This window comes from Dromiciops gliroides, chromosome 5 (assembly GCF_019393635.1).
Source record: "Dromiciops gliroides isolate mDroGli1 chromosome 5, mDroGli1.pri, whole genome shotgun sequence".
Lineage (NCBI taxonomy): Eukaryota > Metazoa > Chordata > Mammalia > Microbiotheria > Microbiotheriidae > Dromiciops > Dromiciops gliroides.
Genome location: NC_057865.1, coordinates 8,917,793 through 8,940,087, shown reverse-complemented (window position 1 = coordinate 8,940,087; position 22,295 = coordinate 8,917,793). Strand labels below are relative to the sequence as shown.

At 44.0% G+C, this 22,295-nt stretch overlaps 1 protein-coding gene across 1 annotated transcript; it reads left to right on the top strand.

Moving 5' to 3' along the window:
• Window positions 1-7,223: 7,223 nt before the first annotated feature.
• Window positions 7,224-11,736, top strand: SOSTDC1 (sclerostin domain containing 1). The gene is made up of 2 exons (XM_043968559.1): window positions 7,224-7,473; window positions 10,621-11,736. Exons 1-2 carry the CDS (start codon window positions 7,224-7,226, stop codon window positions 11,034-11,036), a joined length of 666 nt encoding a protein of 221 aa, XP_043824494.1. The 3' UTR covers window positions 11,037-11,736.
• Window positions 11,737-22,295: the final 10,559 nt, after the last annotated feature.

Sequence of the window (22,295 nt, the reverse complement as noted above, 5' to 3'; positions counted from 1 at the left end):
CAGACACTTGTTAAAGAAAGCCCTGAAATCCTGCCAGGATTTCTAAGCAGCTCTGCTCAAGAGGGAAGATCTTTGAAGCAATGGTTATGATAATGCATGTTAGCTGCTTTCCTCATGGGGGAGGCGGGCTTGCCCTCAATCAGAGGACAGATGGTGACAGCGCTGACCTTCTCCTGAGCTCTCTTGGAAGGCACAGACCTAGGAACTACTGAGCTGCAGGGAGAGGCGCCTTGTCAGGGCTCCAGCCAGGGCCTGGCAAAGGATTTGGAGGGCACGTCACCCCTGGGTGCGGCCGGCCATGCATAGCTGAGCTGAGCTTGGCACTGCTTGGAAAGCCGACTCTCTCCCTCTGACTACCAAGTATGGCAGTTCAGTGCCTGCAGAACCGGGAGCTCTCCCCTTCGGTCCAGAAGACCCCACCCAGGCTAGCTTTCCCCTGGTCTGCCTCTTGCTCTTTCCTGGCTGCTTGGCAGAGATGCGAGGCTTTCCCTAACACCAGCCTCTGTATAAACCCTTTGGAGAGTGAGGCCCAGTGACAATCTAAACTGTGAGTTGGTGTAAGACGAAATTCTCCCCAAAGGACAGTTTACAAGTCAGCTCTGTCTTCTCTGGTTGAAGCAACACAAGCAAACATTCCCCAGGTCTCTTGGGACCACAGACAGACTCAGAGCTGGAAGACACCTCGGGGGGCTCACAGTTCAGTTCCTCATTTTACAGAAGAAGCAGCCATGGCCAATCACTACCCCAGAGTCACACAAGGAGCAGTTTTCCCACATGGACTTCAAGCCGGGTCCATCGACTCTAATCTCCCCCTTTTTGTAGGGCACCAGGCTTCAGAGAGCACCCAGCTGAGCAAGCAGAACAAAGTCAAGGAAAAAAGACAAGTGCTGGGCGAGGTTCTCCTATCTCTCTCATCCCCTCCTCCACTCTTTCCTTTCCAGCCTCTCTGCCTCTCTCTTTTTCTCCTTTCTACCTTTTCAAAAATCCCAATAAACCCTAACGAATTTATTTCCCATCTCTGCACCTCAGTTTCACTACCTGAGGTCATCTAGGATTAACTAGATGACCTCTCGGGTCCCTTCAAGTTCTGAGTTCATTATTTCTATGGAACATTGTAAGAGATAAACAAGGAAAAGTAAATAAATGGCATTTCACTTGGGCACATAGCTAGGTGTCACAGGGGTTAATGTGGACATGGAGTCAGGAAGATTTGAGTTCAAATCTGGCCCCAAACACTTACTAGCTGTCTGACACTGGGCTTGTCATTAAACCTCTGTGTGTCTCAGTTTCCTCATCTGTAAAATAGGAATAATAATAGCACTTCCCTTCCTAGGCTGTTGTGAGGAGGGAAGGGGGGAAGCGAATAAATAAGTATCATCTACTATATGTACAAGATGCTTTATAAGTATTATCTCATTTGATCCTCAGAACCATCCTTGGTGGTGGGTACTATTATTATTTCCATTTTAGAGTTGAGGAAACAGACAAACAGAGGTTAAGAGATTTGTCCAAGGTCACACAGCTAGTAAGTGTCCAAGGCTGGATTTGAATTCAGGTCTTCTTGACTCCAAGCACAGTGTCCGATGCACTGTGGCGCCCACTAGCAGCTTCACAATAAGATATACAAAGTATTTCGCACTAAGCTTTTATAAATGTTAGCTACGTGGTATATGATTGTGGTGGAATTGTCTTGTGCTATAGGAAGTGACAAACAGAATGATCCCAGAAAAACCTGGAAAGACTCATGAACTGATATATAGTGAAGTGAGCAGAGCTGGGAGGACATTGTGCATAGTGACAGCAGTACTGTTCAATGAGCAATTGTGAATGACTTAACTACTCTCAGCAATGCAATGATCTAAGACGATCCCAAGGGACTAATGATGAAGGTGACTATCCACCCCCCAAAGAAAGAACTGATAAAAAGAACATTTGTGTATTGTACATATATAACCTGGTTGCTGCCTTGTGGAGGAGGGTGGGAGGGAGGGAAGGAGAAAAATTTGGAACTCTAAATCTTATGAAAATAAAAAAATAAATGTTAGCTATTATTATTAATCATTGTTTCATTTTTCATCAATAGAAAACTTTTTTTCATCTCATGTCTGACCTTTTTGGGAAATTCTCTCTCCAAGTATATATCTCAGCAACTCATCCACAACCATTTAGAGCTGCCTGGGGTAACAGGAAGCCAACTCCTATAAATACACCATGAAACAGGTTAGTTAGATGACTTGCCCAGGATCAAATGGCCACTGTCTGACACTGGACTTGAACTCAGGTCTTCCTGGTCCCAAATCTGGCTCCTTATTCACTATGGCACACAACCCCTTGGGGGGTTACTGAGACCCCCAAATGGAGACTTCATCTAATTCCCATGTTTTGTCTAAATACACTTAAAAGGTTTTTTATTCACATAAAACACATTTTAAGATCTCAAACCAGGAAGCGCTCCAAAGTTTTATCCACAGTTACTGTCTATTATTTTATGTGCATATCATTTTATTGTGTTCTAAATCTTCCATGATAATCAGGAGGGGTGGGCTTGATTGGAGAAAGAAGCTTGAGTGACTGATAGTGAAACCAAGTCAGTCAAAGGCCTCAAATCCACTGAAATCACCCATAGGACCTTGAGCTAATGTATCAGAAGGGAAGGAGGAGAGGTGGGGTCTGAGGATGGGCTATTGGTGTAGTCCTGGATGCTTTCTGGTCTTTTTATTCTTTTTGTTTCCCCCTGACATTGGATTAGACACAGGATTCATTAATGGTCAGGGAAAGCTAAAGGGCCCAAATGTGACTTGGTCACCATGGAAGATGAGGCTGGACCAGAAGCCAGGAGATACCTGAGCTCATGAACTTCAATCCCTTCTGTATGACCTTGGTCACTTACCTCTCTCACCTTGGGGATGGGATGCACCTCCACAGCGATGACAGTGAAATCTGCACTACAGACCTTCAGGTTTATCGTGAAGGTTACTTGAGGTAATAACCATAAAATAATTTGTAAACTAAAAACACTCTATGTAAATATGTACAATACTAAGTCTGACCCCAAATCACAGTGAGCCACCATTGGCTTTAGTAGAAAGGAATCTGGAAATTGTAGATCGGAAGCCCCTGAGCGGTCCTCTCCAGGTGGGAGACAAGGCAGGGAGAGGTCATTCTAACAAAGCCTCCTTCCAAGGCCAAGGGCCAGGCACTAACAGCTCAGGAGGAAAGGGTTCGATGACAAGGAAGAGGTAGAGTCTTAAAGTGCATTTCTTCAAAAGAGAAAGGAGCAGAGAAGAGGTTATCTTGAATGGCAATCTCAGAACCAGATGAAGATTCTAAGAGATTGGATTCGAGAGGCTGGGGTGAGCATGGCATTCCAGTACACTCCTGAGGAACAAAGGGAGGACTGAGCTGTGAAAGAAGGAAGATATCAAGGAGAGTCATGAGCTGTACAGGAACCTCAGTTGAAGGAAATTCCAAGAAAAGGTTGGTTCTCCATTGTACACAGTAACAAGCAACATTGTGTGATGAGCAACTATGATAGACTTAGCTCTTCTCAGCAATACAACAATCCAAGATAATTCCAAAGAACTCATGATGGAAAATGTTCTCCATATCCAGAAAAAAGAACTGTGGAATCTGAATGCAGATTGAACAATACTATTTCTACTTTTTTGGGTTTTGTTGTTGTTGTTTTTGAGATTTTTCCCTTTTGTTCTGATTCTTCTTTCACAACATGACTAATGCAGAAATATGTATAGTGTGATCGTACATATATAACCTATATCAGACTGCTTTCTGTCTTGGAGAGGGGAGAGGGAAGGGAGGGAGAAAAAATTGGAACTAAAAATCTTAATGAAAACAAATGTTAAAAACTAACTTGAGGGGGCAGCTAGATGGCACAGTGGATAAAGCACTGGACTTGGATTCAGGAGTACCTGAGTTCAAATCCAGCCTCAGGCACTTGACACTTACTAGCTGTGTGATCCTGGGCAAGTCCCTTAACCCTCATGAAAAACAAAAACAAAAACAAAACTAACTTGACATGTGACTAAAAAATAATAAAATACTTTATAATTAAAAAAAAGGTTACTTCTCTCTCCACCTTCTTCTTTCTGTTCCTGCCTGTCCACAGACAGTATAATAAAACATGCTGTTTCATTATCCAAATGTTTCCAGTAACCTAAAATTTGCCTTAACTCCCAAAAGGATAGAAGTTGAACTAGAAATAGGCAGAAATGTCCATTTGGGCATTGAGACCAATCAATCTCTGCTTAAATGTTAGGAGTTTTCCTAACAGGGGGATCAGAATGATTGTAACAGCTCAGAGCTCTTTGTCTAAAACAAGCTCCTAAAAGGTGAAGAGGAGGGACCAATGTGGACCTTCGGGACAATTATATTGTCCCCATGCTTCAGATGAGTGAAGTATCATCATATCGTTACAATGCTAATATCATGATTGAATTTCTCAGTAATAGTATTAAAAGGGGAGCCTCTTTCAACAGTAAAAAGTTTGACTTTTCTCACATTAAGGTGAGCTACAACCAAGGGCCTGCCACAGTTCCTTGGTCCCATGGTTGACTCACCTTCAGCAAAATGCAGTTCGTATATCCTTCCTTCTATTTCTCCCTTTGTGCTGATTAATTAAATCAATGTGCCATCCAGCCATTGTTCCTGGTGGGAAAAGTTTGTCAATGACTGCCCCATCGATCACTTCATCATATCTGTTTCCTCATGAACTCTTTACACTGGCCTCCGGTCTCATATTTGTGTTGTTTCACCCATTAGAATGTGACCTCGTTTGAATGTGACTAGAAACTGTATCACTTGGGCATATATGCCCAGTGCTTAGCATGATACCTGGCATACCGATGAGACAATAAATGCTTTTTCATTCATTCTGTAGAGACTCTGAGATTAAGGAGTGTGACTTCACTTAGGAACACTGTTGGCACCATTTCTCCAGTTATTGCTAGCCTTGTTGATATTAAATGCTCAGAAGGGTGAGGTTTCTCAAAGGCTGCCATCTTTTCTAATTCCCCTGTCATGGTCAGGGATAAGTCAAAACATTTTCGGGAATGTTCCTTGGATGAAAGACTTGAGTTTGTCTCATTCCAGGGGAGAAATGGTATCAGCAGCTCTCTGTCAAAATCAGAGGAAGGTAATAATTAATTGCTTTCCAGTGGCTTTTTCCAGAATTTTGCCTAAGGCTGACAGGTGTGATATGATGGAATAAGGCTGGATTTAAAATTAGAGGCCCTATGGCCAAATCCTGACTCTGTCACTTATTCCCAGTGTTACCCTGGACTAGTAGCTTCTTTTCAAGCCTCAATTTCCCTATGTGTAAAATGAGGAGATTGGATTAGATGATTTCTGAACTTTCCAACTCTAATGGCCTTCAATCTGGCAACCACTCATGGGCCTAACTAGACAAAATGGCCGTCACCCTGTAAAGAGTTTCAGAGCAGATGTTCCCCACAGCTGGAAGGTTTCCTGAAACAGCTGGAACATTATGACTTTTGGAAAGGGTTTGGGGAAGAGGGTAGGGCCCATCCCTGGAGCCTTCATTACCCTGCCTGTAGGGTCACAGGGCAAGATGTTGGCTCTCCAGCAGAAGGACCGTTCAGAGGCAGGTGGGGCAGTGGTTACAGTCGGGGGACATATTTTTGAATCTCTTCCCAGCCTTTTACTATCCAGGTGTCTCTGGGCAAGTCAGCCTCATCTTCCTCCTTTGTAAAAGGGAGATAATAACAGCACCTCTCCTCCATTCCCATCCAGAGTCTTTGTGAGACTCAAATGACAAGCTGTATGTGAATAACTGCAAACCAAAAGAGCCGTATAAAAGCAAGGGATTATGAATTAGCATCCAGGGGTCCTTCGCAAAGGAACTACTCTGGGATCTGGTTCCCTTCCATACAGTGGGATTGTGGGTTTTAATTTTGAAATTAATTTTGTACTGATACAAGATCAGACAGACTTGGACCGGACCTATCACCTAAGTGGAACCTCATTGACAGATGAGGAAATGAAATACAGAAAGGAATAGCATCCTAAATCCAGTGCTATAGGGACCTCGGGGGCCAGTCCCCTCATTTTACAGATGGGGAAACTGAGACCTAGAAAGGAAATGTGATCTGCTAAAGGTCACATGGGAACCAGGTAAATGGCAAAGCCGAGCACTGACCCGGGATCCTCTAGTCCCAGGGCTAGCCGCACTGTGCCGTGTGGTCAGATCGTTGTTGGACCAAATGGATTCATCCTCTTTCTTCCCAGCGAAGGACCTTGGACAACAGCTGGCCAGGCCGCACGCCAGTCTGGGAGAGCCAAGCTACCTTATTGCCATGAGTGGGGGCAGCTTTCATTCGTGTCCACTGAACTTTTGAAGGGTTTGCTTGAAGGGTTTGCTTCTTAGCAGTCAAACGGAGTCTGGTTCACTTGGAGCTTTCCGCTCCTGAGTCTGGCAGGCTCCCGATACAATTTTGGGAGGGTCAGGGTGGGGGCCCTTCTTTCATGGATCAGCCGAGGAGACAAGAGGACGGAGGGGAGAAGAGAGGGCAGAGTGCGCCCACAGGCGTCCTCTAGAATAATACAGGGAGAGAACGGGGCGGGGGCGGGGGTCCCCGGGAGCGCATTTGGATCCAAGACTCCTCCTCTTCTGCTCTCCCCCAGCCTGCTCTTCCATTGGTAAGATGCATTTGCAAAGTCACGCCTGGAGAAGGAGGGGTGCAGGAGGGAAGGAGTTAAGGAGGGAGGGAAGAAAGGAGGGAGGGAAGGAGGGAGCGCTGTCCCCCCCCCCCCGGCCCCCCGGCTTCTTCCAGCAGTAGGGCCACTTTACACCTGAAGGCGGGCCAGCACCGCCCCGCCCCCTCCCGCCCCTCTTCCCCAGCCCCCCACGACTCTATAAATGAGGAGAGGCAGGAGAAAGTTCCCACTCAGACCGCGCTAGGCAGCTGGCAGACTGGCGAATAGAGAGAGAGAGGGGCAGATAAACGGAGGGACGCACATTAAGACGGTCAGACGGGCAGTGAGCCGGCCCGACTGACGGACAGCAGACGGGCAGTGAGGTGGCGGCGCAGGCCTGCGGAGAGGCAATCGGACGGAGAGTTGAGGCTGCATCCCACCCTCCTGCCCCCCTGCCCCCTGCCCCCCCCGCCCCGTAGTCCTCCGTTCGGGTGGCCACCGCCGTCGTCCCCGCCACAGTCTCGTCCCGTCCAGTCTTGTCTCCTCTCGCCATGCAGTGGCCCACGGTGCCCGGGGCGCTGGTGCTCCTGGCGTGCGTCCTCGCCCGAGGTGGCTGTGGGTTCAAGAACGACGCCACGGAGCTCCTGTACTCGCACGTGGTGAAGGCGGCTTCGGGGGCGTCTGGGGGAGCCCCGGGGGTCGGCCTCGGCGGTGGCGGTAACAGCAGCGCCCTGAACCAGGCTCGCCACGGCGGCCGCCTCCCGGGCAGCAGCGCGACCTCGGGACTGGAGGCGCGGAGCAGTAAGTGCGAGCTGGGTGCAAGGGCCGTCACTGCGAGAGGCTAAGCCTGGCGGTGGGAGATCCGCGGGGGCCGGGAATGTGGGACGGACCCACGGGGGAGGGGGTGTACGGGAGCCAAGGGAGGTGGCTCGGGGCCGCGCTGAGCCGGGGCTGCCTGCGGGCAGATGTGGGACTGAAGCCCGGGGGCATAAGTGCGGGGCAGCAGTGGCGGCGGAAGCTCCGAGCTGCGGGGCACAGGTCTGGAGCTGCCCACCTGGAGGCGGGGGTCGCCCATGCGGCCGCCCCGCTCCTGCCAGCCGGGCTCCCTGGCACTGGCTCCCGCGCCCGCCCGAGGGCCTCTGGGGATGGCCCTTACGCACGCTCGGACCCCGTCTGGGAGTGACCTCCCTCAGTTTAGAAACCTGCATTCCCTGCTGAGGATTGACAGCGGCTTGAGCACAGGGAGGGCTTTGTAAAACGGGCTCTGGGACAGCGTGTGTGGGGAAAGGATGGGCCGGGCGGGCACTCCTCCTAAAGAACTCGGAAGAGGGGGCATCCCCAGAGCGGGCTGCCAAGTGCGGACCCTTGGAGCAGCGCCCCAGTCCCAGGAAGAAAATCCAGATTCTTTTATTCTTTAAAAAATAAATAAATAAATAAACTTTGTCACAAACACTAATTTCCCCGGCCACCTGAAGGACAGGCTATAGACGAATGACCATAAATGTGTGTAAAGTAGGAGAAAAGAGCGGTTCTGTGCAAATACAGGGCGTGCTGTAAATCGAAGCCTCAGTTTCCCCCTCTCTAAAGTGAGGGAGTATGACCAGATGGTTTTGGAGGTCCTTTGTGCTTCTCAGTCTGGACTAGCTCTAAGTCTGAGTCTCTAGTGCCTGATGAACTCGAGGTGTAAAAGCTATCAAGCAAAAACAGCATAAAGTTTTCCTAATTTCAGCGTAAAGAAAGTGAGAGGTTTCAAATTATGTTTGAGTATTCAGTCTACGAACCAGCTCTCGCACTTTCTGTGCCTGGTTGGGGGTGGGGGTGGGGGTGGGGGGAGAGAGGCTGGTACTCTTCTTCCATTCATTTGATTTCCAGGCATCCTTGGTTTTTATTTCATCTGTTTAAGTATGAGCACTGTCTGGGACATGCAGGGGACTCCTTCTCCAGGGAGTTAGCCAGCCTGGCCCAGTCTGTTTCTAAAAAGATAGGAGATAAGATATAAGAGAAAGTCCTGTCTGTATCTCCCCCTCCTCCTCCCTCCTCTTCCTCCTTCTCCTCCCCTTATTCCTCCTCCTCCAGCCATAAGAGTAGCTTCTACCCTGAAAGTTGTAGCAAGTTGAGTGTGTGTGTGTGTGTGTGTGTGTGTGTGAGAGAGAGAGAGAGAGAGAGAGACATGTCTTTCCACACAGATTAAGGTGTGTCAACTTTCTTGAACTTGGGTGGTTTTGAGTACACAGGAAATCTCTACTTATTACAAGATTACTAGGCAGTGCACAGAACATTCATCGTCAGTGAACTGTCACTGCAAAAATGGGAAACCTCTTTCCAAAGAGCCACAATAGACAAAGGCCCAGCATCTGATCAGCTGCTGCCAGGTACATTCCTGAGCACAGCTGCAGGAGAGGAAGCCACTGTGGGGCACCCACCTAATGAGAAACATCCCCGACCTGGTCACATTTCTGAGATGAAGGAACAGCCCTCAGCCATTGCCTTGCAGTTAGCTTTCAATATTGGAAGCAGGAATGCAGGTGGAAACCCTTTCAGAGGTCCTGAATAATTCCTAACATTTGAGCTTTCCTTTTCCACATTTTTTCCTGTCTTGGTCTCTACTCGATGGTAAAGCAAGGGCATCCAATGTGTTCTGGTCTCAAAGTAATGCCTATACATGCATCCCAGGTTTGTTACAGTGTTAAGCTGACTGCAATGGGAACATCACCATTGGCTTCAGACTATGATCACAAAACATGACCACTAATCGCACTCTGCTTTTCTGCAAGCAGCATCCAGGCAATGAGCACCATGGCTTCCTTCAACAGTGTTATCCTGGCTGTGCCGGACACTTTGCTGTAGTAAAATTCAGGAGAATTAAAGTCATGTTGTTATGGTAACCCAACCTTCCTGATTTGGGCATTTGGATGTCTTGAACTGAGGAACATGAGATGTGGTCCATCAAAATTCCTTATCGGCAGAAATGGCAACTGAGAAATTCATGAGAACAAGCATGATTCTTCAGTTCAGTGACAGAACTGCAAAGAAGAGACAGGCAGATCTGGGCACTGATGGATGATTTCTGCAAATTCAAGTGACAAGGCAGGGGAGATCCAAGATCCCCTCTTTATGGGGAAAATCAAATTGTACCAAACAAATGGACAAAAGTATTCTAACTCGAGTCATGTGAAAGGCAGGAAGTTTATGGATGTTGGTATTCTCTCCCCCCAGTAATTAAGCAATTAGGTATTCTTTGGTTGGTATTCTTCACCCCCCCCCATTAATAGTGGGATAAGCAATTAGGATCACATGATAAAAATGTAGAACTGGAGGAAATCTCAGCTCATTTAGTCCAATTCCCATATTTTACAAAGGAAGAAATGGAAGCCTAGGGAGGTTAAGTGCATAGCGTACAAGACTTAGAGTCAAGAAGACTTGGGTTTACCCTTATTGTCCCACAAAAGAAGAAGAAGAAGAAGAAGAAGAAGAAGAAGAAGAAGAAGAAGAAGAAGAAGAAGACGACCTGGGTTCAAATCCTACTTCAAACCCATACTAGCTGACCCTGAGCAAATCAGTTAACCTCTCTATGCTTCAGTTTCCCCATCTGTAAAATTAAGGTGTTGAATTAGATGTCCTCTGAGGTTTCTCGCAGCTCTAAGACTGTGATTTTAAGTGCCCAGGGAAGCACATATAATAAGCAGGAGAAGTGGGATTGAACAAGGCCTTCTGACTCCAGAAGGAGTGCTCTATTACACTGCCCTCAGTTTAGCTCTGGACCCCCAAGGCATTTTGTAAGTATTAGAGAAATCTCAGCCTCAGGATGTCCATGGGTGGCTTCTTACTGTGGTGTTGCATCACCATCACTGGAAGATAATTGTTGCTCTTGCAGATTTGGTTTGGGAATCCTTTCTTTTTGGCTTGAACTTTTGACCACATTCCTTCTCCCTTCTCTGTGTTTTGCAGGTCGAGTCCAAGTTGGCTGCCGAGAGCTTCGCTCTACCAAATACATTTCCGATGGCCAGTGTACCAGTATCAATCCCCTTAAGGAGCTGGTGTGTGCTGGTGAATGTTTGCCACTCCCGGTACTCCCCAATTGGATTGGAGGAAGCTTTGGCACCAAATATTGGAGCCGGAGGAGCTCCCAGGAATGGCGGTGTGTCAATGACAAGACTCGCACCCAGCGCATCCAACTCCAGTGCCAGGATGGAAGCACTCGAACCTACAAGATCACCATGGTCACTGCCTGCAAGTGTAAGAGGTACACTCGGCAGCACAATGAGTCAAGCCACAACTATGAGAGCATATCACCTGCAAAACCTGCACCACATCACAAAGAGAGGAAACGAGCCAGCAAAACTAGCAAGCACAGCTTGAGCTAGGGAGTCAGTCGGGGCTTGCTGGGACTGATCTGTGCTCCTGTATTCTACAGGTCACACTGCATCAAGACTGAAGACTGCCATCGCTGTGTGCTCACTTCCAAATCTCTGCTTGTTGCTTTGGTCAAGCCAAGAAGACAGCTGATATATAAGGATCTTCTTGGGGACAATTGTTTTTTCCTTTTCTGATTTTTTAGGATGGGTGTTCATGCAAGCAACATTTTTCTCTAAACCCATGACCAAGATTGAAATGTACATGATTTTTGAAAGACTAGCCTTGCCCTTGTGATTCCCTCTTGCCCCCTAATCTAACCCCAAAGGTGAAGAATTGTTACCATGAATTTTCACTTTTGTTTTATTTTCAGAAAGGTGCTTCACTGAATTTTCATTGGAACATTTCATGAGTCGAGAAATAATGCCCTCATTGAGTATTGTAATGAATGTTGGATATTTCTGTTCCAAATGAGACCCAGTGATTTCTCCAAGGTTCATGGTATGAAATCATGACTTGCATGCTCACCTCCAGTTATCATGGTATGCCAGAAATGCATGGCAGAAGCTGAAAATTCAAGCAGAATAACTATTTATTTGTCAGTGTGATTATTTAATGAACTTGGACATGTGGTTTTTCCAAATGTTCATTTTTTTATGTTTTGTAGCTTTTTCATGTACCTAAATATTTTCCCATGATTTGTGGTTGAGTTAGGGGAAAAAGTATACATCTTGTACATATGTAAGATAAATGTCTTAGTCTTCTTGTTATATATAAATATATATTATATATTTTTCATTGTGAACCTTATCAATAGTTTGGATTTTTTTATATAAATGCTTTGTAAAAGCTAAAATATGTCATGGTTTTTGTTGTTTAATCTGTGCAATTCAAAGGGAGGGCCGGTGGCCTTCAACTGCATTGACCTCTTTCTTCAAAAATAAACATGACTTAGAGAGCTCTTGGCCTTGGTAGCTTCCATGTCAGAAAGTGTGTGAGTCTGTATGAATTACAGCACTTAATCACATAAAGACAGGGAGATTACCTAGCTGTCAGCAAGTTCCATGAACATTTTTGCTAGAATCTTTGTACTAAAAGGGAGGATGGTGGCAATGGGTGCAGGGGTTGGGAAATTCTTAGGTGACTCATGCAGCTCTGGATTCCTGTGTGTGAGATGGTGGGACTGGGAGGGGCAAGGTGAATGGGAAAGAGTTTGATCACACAGCAGTGATTCTGGGAATTATGAAGGTACTCAAATTAGCCCATTGAGTTCTTAACATCTTCACAGTTCTATGTGACTAGGATGACTAGGGTGTTCTTAATCAATTTAGTTTTTAAAAAATCCAAAATGGGACTTCACCAGAGGTAGAGAGAGTAGGTAGATACTTTTCAATTTCTAATTAGAACTTGGAATTTTGATATTATATTTACACAGTCCCAAGGCAATAGATTCAGTCAGTCAAGCAATCAGCCCACATCTCTAGTCTTGTCCTGCTATATGACACGGACTATGCTAGCTGAGTTGGCTACAATGTGAAAAGCACAGGATAAAATGGCCTGAAATGATAGAATTAAAGCTGGAAGGGATGTTGGACATTGACAAAAATAACCCATCCATTTTTACGGAGGAAAAAAACTAAAGCTCAGAGAATAAATGAATTGCCCATGCTCACCCAGTCAGTGGCTGAGCTGAGATTCAATTCTAAGCCCTCTCCCTCCAGATCCAGTGATCTCTCCCCTGTACCCTGCTGCCTCATCAATATTCCGGAATTCAACCATGCATTATGTAGAGCAAAAGAAAAACATATTGGGGCAGCTAGGTGGCGCAGTGGATAAAGCACTGGCCCTGAATTCAGGAGGACCTGAGTTCAAATCCAGCCTCAGACACTTGACACTTACTAGCTGTGTGACCCTGGGCAAGTCACTTAACCCTGATTGCCCTGCCAAAAAAAAAAAGAAAGAAAAAGAAAAAGAAAAGAAAAGAAAAAAAGAAAAACACATTGAGAAAAGAACTATTCCACTAATGCACATTCCCAAGTACTTACAAGCCATGTGCACAATATGTATTTGATGTCAAGCAGAGATCCACCACCAGAGACACTCAGAGTCCTTACATTTTCCCTCATGGATGCACACTCAAGTCATTTGGCATGAGTGATCCCTGGATCCTCGGGAGACTTCCCAGGAATAGCAAACATGATGTTGGCAAAGGGAATGAAATTGGACTCTAGAGAACTTGGGTCTAAATCCTGCGTGAGCTGTGTGACACATGGTGAGTCACCTAACCTCTCTGGGCCCCAGTTTACTCATCTGAAGCATGGGGATAATCTATCTGTTGCCCCTGTGTCATAGAGTTACTATGAGAGTCAGAGGCAGATATAGGCAGAGGACTCTGGAAGCCCTTGACAAGTGCCATCTATTAGTATAGTTATGACCCACTTTGAGGAAAACGGATTTATGTCTTAGAGTAGAAATGAAGGGAGTTAATAGCCAGGGGAGCTGGGTCCCAGGCCACCTGGGCTACTCAACAGCTGTGTGACTGGAAAAGTGACTTCCCTTTTTGGGTCCTAACCTTCCTCTTCCATAAAAGAACGAGGTCAGGACTAGGGTATCTCTGTATTTCCAGTTCTAAAATTCTAAGCAAATTACAGAATCATAGATTGAGAGCAGTCAGGCACCTTAAGAGGCTATCTAGTTCAACCAACCCCCTCACCTTACAGATTAGGAAACTGAGTCTTACAGAGGGGAAATGATTTACCCACGGTCACTCAGGTGACAGAACTAGGAATCAAACCTAGGTCCTTTAACTCCAGATCCAGAAATGCTTTATCTCTTTTAGATAGAAGGAGAGAAAGGGGGAGAGAGAGAGAGAGAGAGAGAGAGAGAGAGAGAGAGAGAGAGAGAGAGGCAGAGACAGATGGAAAAAAAAGGAAGAAAAGAGAAGATAAGGAAAGATAAGGAAGAGGGAGGGAGAAAGGGAAAGCAGAGAGAGAGAAAGGCAGACACAGAGAGATAGAAGGGGAAGAAAAGAGAAGAGAGTGAGAGAAAAGTGAAAGGCGAGGAGAAAAGAAGAAAAGAGGATAAAGAGAGAGGGAGGGGGAAAGAGTGAGAGAGAGAGGGAGAGAAGGATTTTTCAAGCACATACCAACAATACCTATCAACCATCCATATCTATTCATTCTAGCATATCTGAAATAACCTCAGTAACTAACACTTTCTTAAATGATTTCAAATTACCCTCTATACATTTGAACGTAATAAAAAACCTCTTCTGGGAAATAGTTGGTGATTCAATGCACCTAATTCCATGTCTCGTACCACCTGGCCCTGCCCTGGGGCAGGCAGCGTTCAAGCTTGGAGGTCACAGGGAGAGGTCTGGGAGCCTGGGGCAACAGCAGAAGTCCAGAACCAACCTGTCATCCTGCACACTCAACTACCTGCACCATCGTGAAGTGTTCACATTGCTGAATAAAAACATGACATTTCTCAGCAGAGTTAAGGAGTTGGCTATGACCTTCAAATAAGAGGTATCACATTCAAGTTACCATCTCCTGTGGGGAATAGAGCCAACGTGGAATCTGCACACTCCTGGAAATAGTTCCATAAACCCTTTGCAGAACTCAAAACTGGCCCTTTGCATTCTTCCTGCAGAAATTCGACATTGAGGAAGAAAGGGGAGTTCAAACAGTCCATGAGGGAGGGCTAGTGGAGACATAACTTTCATCTGGGGCATCTGGGAGAGGACCAGCAAGGAGCTCCCTGCTCTAGAAAGCCCCATTCTCTTTCTCAGATACATTTCCTTCCCTGGTGAGCAGGCACTAGGCTTTGATTTTTGTTTCACTGACATTCACATAAACATAGCTCCAGGTTAAACTGAAATGTGTCGACAGATTTAAGAGCCAAGCAGACATTCTGTCACTAGGTGTGTGCATGCATGTGTGTGTGTGTGTGTGTGTGTGTGTGTTGCTTATGTGTTAGAAACTTGCCCAAGCATCTCTCCTAAAATACTTGCAGCTTCTCAGATCTCTGTAAGCCTCACTGGGCTGCATGTCTTCTTGACACTGTCGTGGGTCCTGGTGCTTGCAGGCTTTGGAAACTGTACATTTCACATTGCAGACTTCACTTCAGAATGGTGGTGTCTGCATGCATACCAGTGGCAGGAAGAGGCTGTGCCTCCCAGGTCTGGAAACTTGATTAAAAATAAATTCATACCAGTTCTGCTGTGCAAGCGGCATATTTATCACCACCATCGACCAGCAGGCACATCTTTTGATGCTCCCTGACAGTTGGCAGACTGGCCGAGGTATTTCTACTCTGTGACAGCAGAAACAGGAGAAAGTTTCAAGATTTCTGCAAAGCAGTCTATGAGTTTCACACTTCATTTCATTTGTAGTCTCCCCATTTCCCAGTGTATTTCCCCCTCTTATTTCTTTTCATTCTCAGCAGTGGCAAGAGCTGTCTGCATTAGAAGAGTTTCAGAATAAATCTTTGTCAGTGAATGGTTGTTGCCTTCATCAAAAGGACAGTGTCCCCAGCAGCACAGATGGACAGAGCTAACTCTTGTGGCTAGCTTGAACGGGAGTGAAAATGATTAAGGACAACTAATTGCCAAGGCAAAATGAGTTGACCTTTTGATGGAAGTTTCAATTGAACCTGAATTCTGGGGTCCTAATAGGATAAAACCAAAAAAAAGCATGTCTTTGGCATCACAAATATGGAATCAGGAACCTCTAAATTGGTAGGACTTCAAGGAGCATCAAGTCTCACTCACAGCTGAACAAGAGTCCTCTATCTGATATCCCCAACAAGGTGCCCAGCTTGTGCCCAAGGACTTTCAAGGATGGGAAACCACCTTCCAAGATGAACCATTGCACTTTGGCACAGATTTTACTGTTAGGAAGTTTTTCCTTTTGCTTCCTCACAGAGCTTCCCATGGTTCCTTGCTCTGCCTTCTTGGGCGAATCTAGCCCATCTTCTTTTGTCAGTTCTTCTGACATTTGAAGGCATCTATCGTGTCTGTTCTTCTCCAGGTTCAGCAATCCCAGTCCCTTTACACTCCCCAACAAAATGAAAGTTCTCTGAGGGTCTATATACCCCTAGTAGTGCTTGGTACTACATCTGGCACTTAGATAATGCTTAACAAATGCTTGCTAAATTGAATTTTTTGAATTCGAGGCCTTTCCCTGATCTTGTTTCTGTGTATGATAAGACCTCATTAAGTCAGTGACTCCTGGGCACTAACCATTTGTTGCCCTTCTTGATGGGTGGATTTTATCAAGGAATTGGAGCACATTCTTGTTAGGAAATAACCATCAAGACACTACAGAACATGGAAGTGTCTAAGTCATCTTGAAAGGATGTTTTTAACTATTTCTAACCAACTTTCTTCTTTGGGTCTGCTATCTAGCTTTTAGTAGCTACAGTTTCAATAACTATTCTGTATCACACTTTGCTGTAACCTTGTGCTCCTTTTTCTTATTTGGGTTTATAAGCAATAAATCTATTCCTTCCCTTTCCAAATTTCTCAACTGGTAAAGACCAAAGTGAAATCTTTCCTTCGATTGAAAGAGATCCCACTGCTGTACCGAAAAGACTGCTGCATGGAGTAATCTGTAATCTGCCCAAACCGGCATTTCACAAGGGTTGATTTAATTATTTTCAAAGGAGTTTGAATCAACTGACCAAATTTGCCACCCCATTAAATTAGAGAGTTTTAAGCTAGTTCCTGAACTTTATTATTACTTTTTTTGATAACTGTATTTCAATATAATTGGTGGGTTATTTTGAGGGGAAGTTGATCTTATGCATTTTACTTTATGCATTCTGAGAAGGGCTCCAGAGTCTTCCTGTAATTAGTATTTGGTGTGTAGGGACTAAGAAGGGATACCCATCCTTTTAAAAGCAACCAGAGAAGGAGTTTTTGTTCTGAATCTAGCATACTTCTAACTGAGATATATTTAAGGAAAGGCAACTAGGTGGTGCCAAGCCTGAAAAGAGGAAAACTCATCTTATTTAGTTCAAATCTGGCCACAAACATTTCCTAGCTGTGTGACCTTGGGCAAGTCACTTAACACTGTTTGCCTCAGTTTTCTCATCTGTAAAATGAGCTGGAGAAGGAAATGTCAAACCATGCCAATATTTTTACCAAGAAAATCTCAAATGGGATCATGAAGAGTCAGGTTTGACTGAATAATGACAACACCTAGAAAGACATAATTGAGCTTTTAGTCTACTAAGACCTAACTAAAGGGGACTATAACTTTTGCATTAAAGAGTAAGTTGATTCATAACTTGCACAACTGCACAAGTACAAGGTGGTAGAGGATTAGCTAGGCAGTAAGTCAACAAGCACTTATTAAGTACCTACTATGTGCTAGTAGAAAAAGATCTTGGGGTCTTATTGGACTAAAAAAAAGCTCAATTATATCTATCTGCCTTTCCTCAAATATTTCTGATTTGGGAGTATGCTAGATACAGAAAAAAATTTGCTTCTCTTCTTGCTTTTAAAGGGGAGGGAGGGTAGCTCTATTTAGTTTCTCCATCCCAAATACTAATTATACACACACACACACACACACACACACACACACAGAGCAAGTGAATATGTTATTTGGGGGGTGAGGGGCAATAGGGGTTAAGTGACTTGCCCAGGGTCACATAGCTAGTAAGTGTCAAGTATCTGAGGCCGGATTTGAACTCAGGTCCTCCTGAATCCAGGGCTGGTCCTTTATCCACTGCGCCACCTAGCTGCCCTATGTAAGTCAAACAATATAGGAAACCAAAATCAGAAAAGTTATACAGATTAGAACTGATCAACAAATCCACAGAATAAATGATCTCTTTAGCTGGGATCAAGATGGAATCTGGATTCAAATGGGGTTAGAAAGAACAAACATTTCTCCCCAAGGAAGCCTAGCCTGTTGGTTTTTAAAGGAAATCCAAGGACAGGACAGCATGAGCTTCTCATACATGGCTACCATCCACAATCCTCTCTCTCTCTCTCCCAGCATAGGTTTCTCTGTTTCTATTCCTCTCCTGAAGAATCTCTGTTGGATGTCACACTCAACCTTCTCTCTGACAACCAGGAATCATATTTCCCTTTGCATTCACAGAAGTATGCAATCCACCCCTGCCTTCCAATACTGGATGGAAGCTGAGTTACCCTGGTAAAGACACTGATAAATTGGAGTATGTCCAGGGATCATCTTGGAATATTTGAAGGTCTGTCAGGTGGAAGAGAGATGAAATTTGTTCTGTTTGTCCCTAGAAGAGAGAATCAGGAACAATAGGTGGATATATCTGAGACAAATCTAAATATGGTATATGGAAACATTTTAACCAGTAGAACAATCCAAAACTGGAATGGATCACCCTAAGACAAAGTGCTATGTCTTACTAGAGATCTCCAAGACAAGTTTGGACCATCTGTGACTTATTGGGTAGTAAGTGGATGGGTAACTAATGAGTTTGGGTGTTATTTGATGGCTCTAGAAATCCCTTCTAACTGGGATATTCTGTGATATCATTGCAGGGAGTTTGAATTTAGGAATTTTAGGTCAGTAGAGGACAACCTACCAGGTTGGGAAGGCTTTGAGTATGCTCCTGGCAAGAGAGTAGGCCAGCTGTCTGAGAACCAGCCTGGCAAAAAAGAGAGAGGCGTGGGGCCCAAAACTGGGCCAGTAAGTGTTACATTCTTATGTCATGCTGCCCCTGGGAGTGGATCAAAATGCAATGCCACCCAGTCTCAGGTAATTCCCTTGTGTTTATGCAGTGATGGATGGCAGCAGAGGTATGAAGAGGGAATTGACAATACTAAGAATAACATAGTCTTCTTTTAAAAAAAATATTTTATTATTTTCCAGTTACATATTACATATAAGGATAGCTTTCAACATTTTTCACAGGATTTTTAGTTCCAAATTTCCACCCCCCTTCCCTCCCAAGACAGAAAGCAGTATGATATAGATTGTATATGTACAATCAAATTAAAGACATTTCTACATTAGTCATCTTGTGAAAGAAGAATCAGAGCACAAGGAAAACATCTCAAAGTGGAAAAAAAAAACAGTCCAAAAGTAGAAACAGTATGGTTCAGCCTGCATTCATAATTCACAGGTTTTGTTTTTTTTTTTTTTCTGGATGTTGAGAACATTTTCTATCATGAGTTTTTGAAACTGTTTTGGATCATTGCACTGCTGAGAAGAGCCAAGTCTATCGCCATTGTTCATCACACAATGAGAATAACATAGTTTTCAATCCCTTTATAAGCGATAATTTAATTATTGGTAATTGGTCACATAAACTACCATCTGATGTCCAATAAGTAGATATCAGGCTGATATAGACGAGGAAGAACTGGGCTTGGAGTATGGAAAACCAGGGCTGAATCCTGTCAGACCTTTTCTAGTGATGTGATGCTGATCAAGTCACTTAACTTTTGTCTGTCTCAGTTACTTCATCTATAAAACAGAAGTAACAATAGTAACTATCTCATGCCTCCATTTCCTTCTGTGAATAATTGATTTCTGAAGATAATTACAAAATTCTGTAGCAAATCCCTAGCTTGGCCCCTCACTGCCTCTATGATCTGGGTTGTCACTTCATTCCTATGGGCCCCAATGCCATCTCTAAAATGAAGGTATTAGACAAGATGATTTCAAAAGCTTCTTTCATCTCCAAATCTGTTACTCTATAGTTCTCACTGCCTTTCAAATTAAATCTATCCACACTCAAGTGTTACTGAAAAGTCACTGTAAAGTTTCCTTAGTTAAGAGGTATTATTTTCTAGCCCTCTTTAAGGCTCTAGTATGAAACTGTGAAGAATTAAAACCATTTGTCACCCTTAAAATAACAATTCAATGGAGACAACACCAGAAATAATGCAAGATGCAAACAGCAAGAAGCCATCATTCATTTAGAGGCAAGGTCAGAGTCATGGGCAAGTTAGCTGGCATTAGCTGGGCTTAAAACAAGACAAAAGGCTTGAGAAGCTTGAAAAGAAAGTGGAACTTGTCATCAAAAAATTGGGGAGCAAGAAGGTCAATGAGCAACGACTTACTAATCAAAACCTCCCCCATTTATGATCTGAAAATCTGTTTCCTGGAAGAGTTCATGAGAATAGATGCAATACTATTGTGTTTGTACATTGGTTCACTGAGGTTTCCTTCTTATGCAGGCTCATAGTTGGTGGTGAGTTCCAAGAAAAGGACCTTCATGAATAAAGCCTTCTAAAAGAATGGGAGGAGATAAAGATTTTCCAAAGGCAACTTAATTGTTTCAATATGGCAGCCATACAGTCCTCCCTTACATTCTGTCTTATTTTAAATATTTCCATCAACCATTAAAAGTTTCTGTTTAGTGAACCCAGTCCTCAGAGGGTGGCAGATTACTTCTTTCTTCAGTGTTCTAGGGTGTCACCCTAAGGGGTTAGTGTTTTCAGTACCATTGTTAGTAAGTCCCTCTCCAATGGGCTCCCCATTGAATATCAGCCAATAATTTTAATTAGGTTTTAGGAAGGACTATCTACCAAAATGGTCTAGTCAGAACATTTGGAATAAAGGATAATCTCCTAAAAATCTTGGGTGATACTCTCCCACACAGGGCCCCAAAATGGTTAAGTGGATGAATATAACAGGTGACAAAGAGGGAACTCACAGTTCCTGGGTCCTGGGAGTGCTTTTCTCCCTTCTTGAAGTCCTCTCTGCTGCCCTTTGAAGGACAGTGTGCCTGAAGTGTGTTGGGGGTGGGGGAGGGGAAATAAAGACTCTTTTCTGACACTTCTCCTCCAGCAATCTTTCCTCAGGCTATTGACTGGGTTCATAACACTAGTTCATCACATCTGCTTCATCAGTAGTCTGGCAGGTGAGTTTTACATTTGTCTAACAACTATCTATAGGCCATGATATGTCTGATGGCTTCAGTCAGTCCCAAGATATTTTCTGCATTTAGGCATCTACTTTCATCCAATGCTCAAAGCATTCTGTAGTTGTACAGTCATGTCCAACTCTTCCTGAGCCTGCATGGGGTTTAATTGACAAAAATACTGCAGTGGTTTGTCATTTCTTTTTCTAGTAGATTAATGCAAAGAGAGCTTAAGTGATTTGCCCAGGGTCATACAGTTAGTGAATGCCTGAGCCTGAATTTGAACTCAAGTCTTCCTGATTCCAGGTCCAGCACTCTATCTATTGAGTCACCTACCTGTCACCTCAAAACATTTTACTCCTTCTTAATAATGGAAGACTTGTTCATAACTAGGTCACACCTCTGATCAATTCAATCAAGAAGTCTGGGCCTTTTGTTTAAATGGGGGAAGGGTGAAAACTCCCATCCTTACCCCTGTCTTCAAATCCGACCTCTGATCTATGGCTGTGAGACCTTTCACAATTACTTACCTTCTCAGTTCCCCAAACAATCTTCAAGACTGAAAGTTTTAAAACCATTGATAATTTGCATTAGTATATGGGGTTTTCCTTTCCAGGAACCCTCTACACTAATGGAATTATAGGTCCCAACAAAATAACTAGAAAAATAAATACACAAATAAACAAATTAACTAATAAATGGAAGAGCAGATAAATTTATTGATGAATTAATAAATAAATAGATGATAAACATGGCATGAAGTGGAAAAATAGAAACACAAAAAATGAGATACTAGGACACGGGTAAAATGCCATCTTTCAGCCCAATTCTGTTAGTCTGGAAAACTATAGAAACTGGTAGATAAGAGGACACCCCAAGAGCTAATGTATGTGAATGAGAAGGCATAATGTGGGATTATTATAAGAAATACTATAAGGGGACACTTGCATATCTTTCAATTCACTTTCAATTCTATGAACATTCAGTAATGACTATTTTCACAGCACTGGTTCCACATAATTGTGAAAATCCTCACTACCCCCAGGTTCAATGTGAAGTGTTCTAGGTGATCATAATTATAGAATAGAGCTCAAGCCCCTATTTCATCATTCTCGTTCAAAAGAATGTTGCTGTTCAATTGATTTTTAGGCATGTCTAATTTTTCATGATCCCATTTGGTTTATGTGGCAAATTCTGGAATGGTTTGCCATTTTCTTCTCCAATCTAAAAAAGAATAGTAGCATAAAATCAAACAGAAAATCTCTTACCTGGGACAGAGGAGCAAGTAAATTACACGGGAGAAAACAACTCATTACACAAAGGGTAGAAGTCACAAAGTTTCCACTGATGGGAAACAGAATGTTATATAGAGAATTCACTCTCTTAAGGTTGTATCCTGGCTGGAACAG

Bases quoted from the DNA above. Each gene is read 5' to 3' on its own strand.
- SOSTDC1 (XM_043968559.1), top strand. From the start codon at position 7,224: ATGCAGTGGCCCACGGTGCCCGGGGCGCTGGTGCTCCTGGCGTGCGTC. The intron at 7,474-10,620 runs GTAAGTGCGAGC...TGTGTTTTGCAG, and splicing joins GGGACTGGAGGCGCGGAGCA to GTCGAGTCCAAGTTGGCTGC.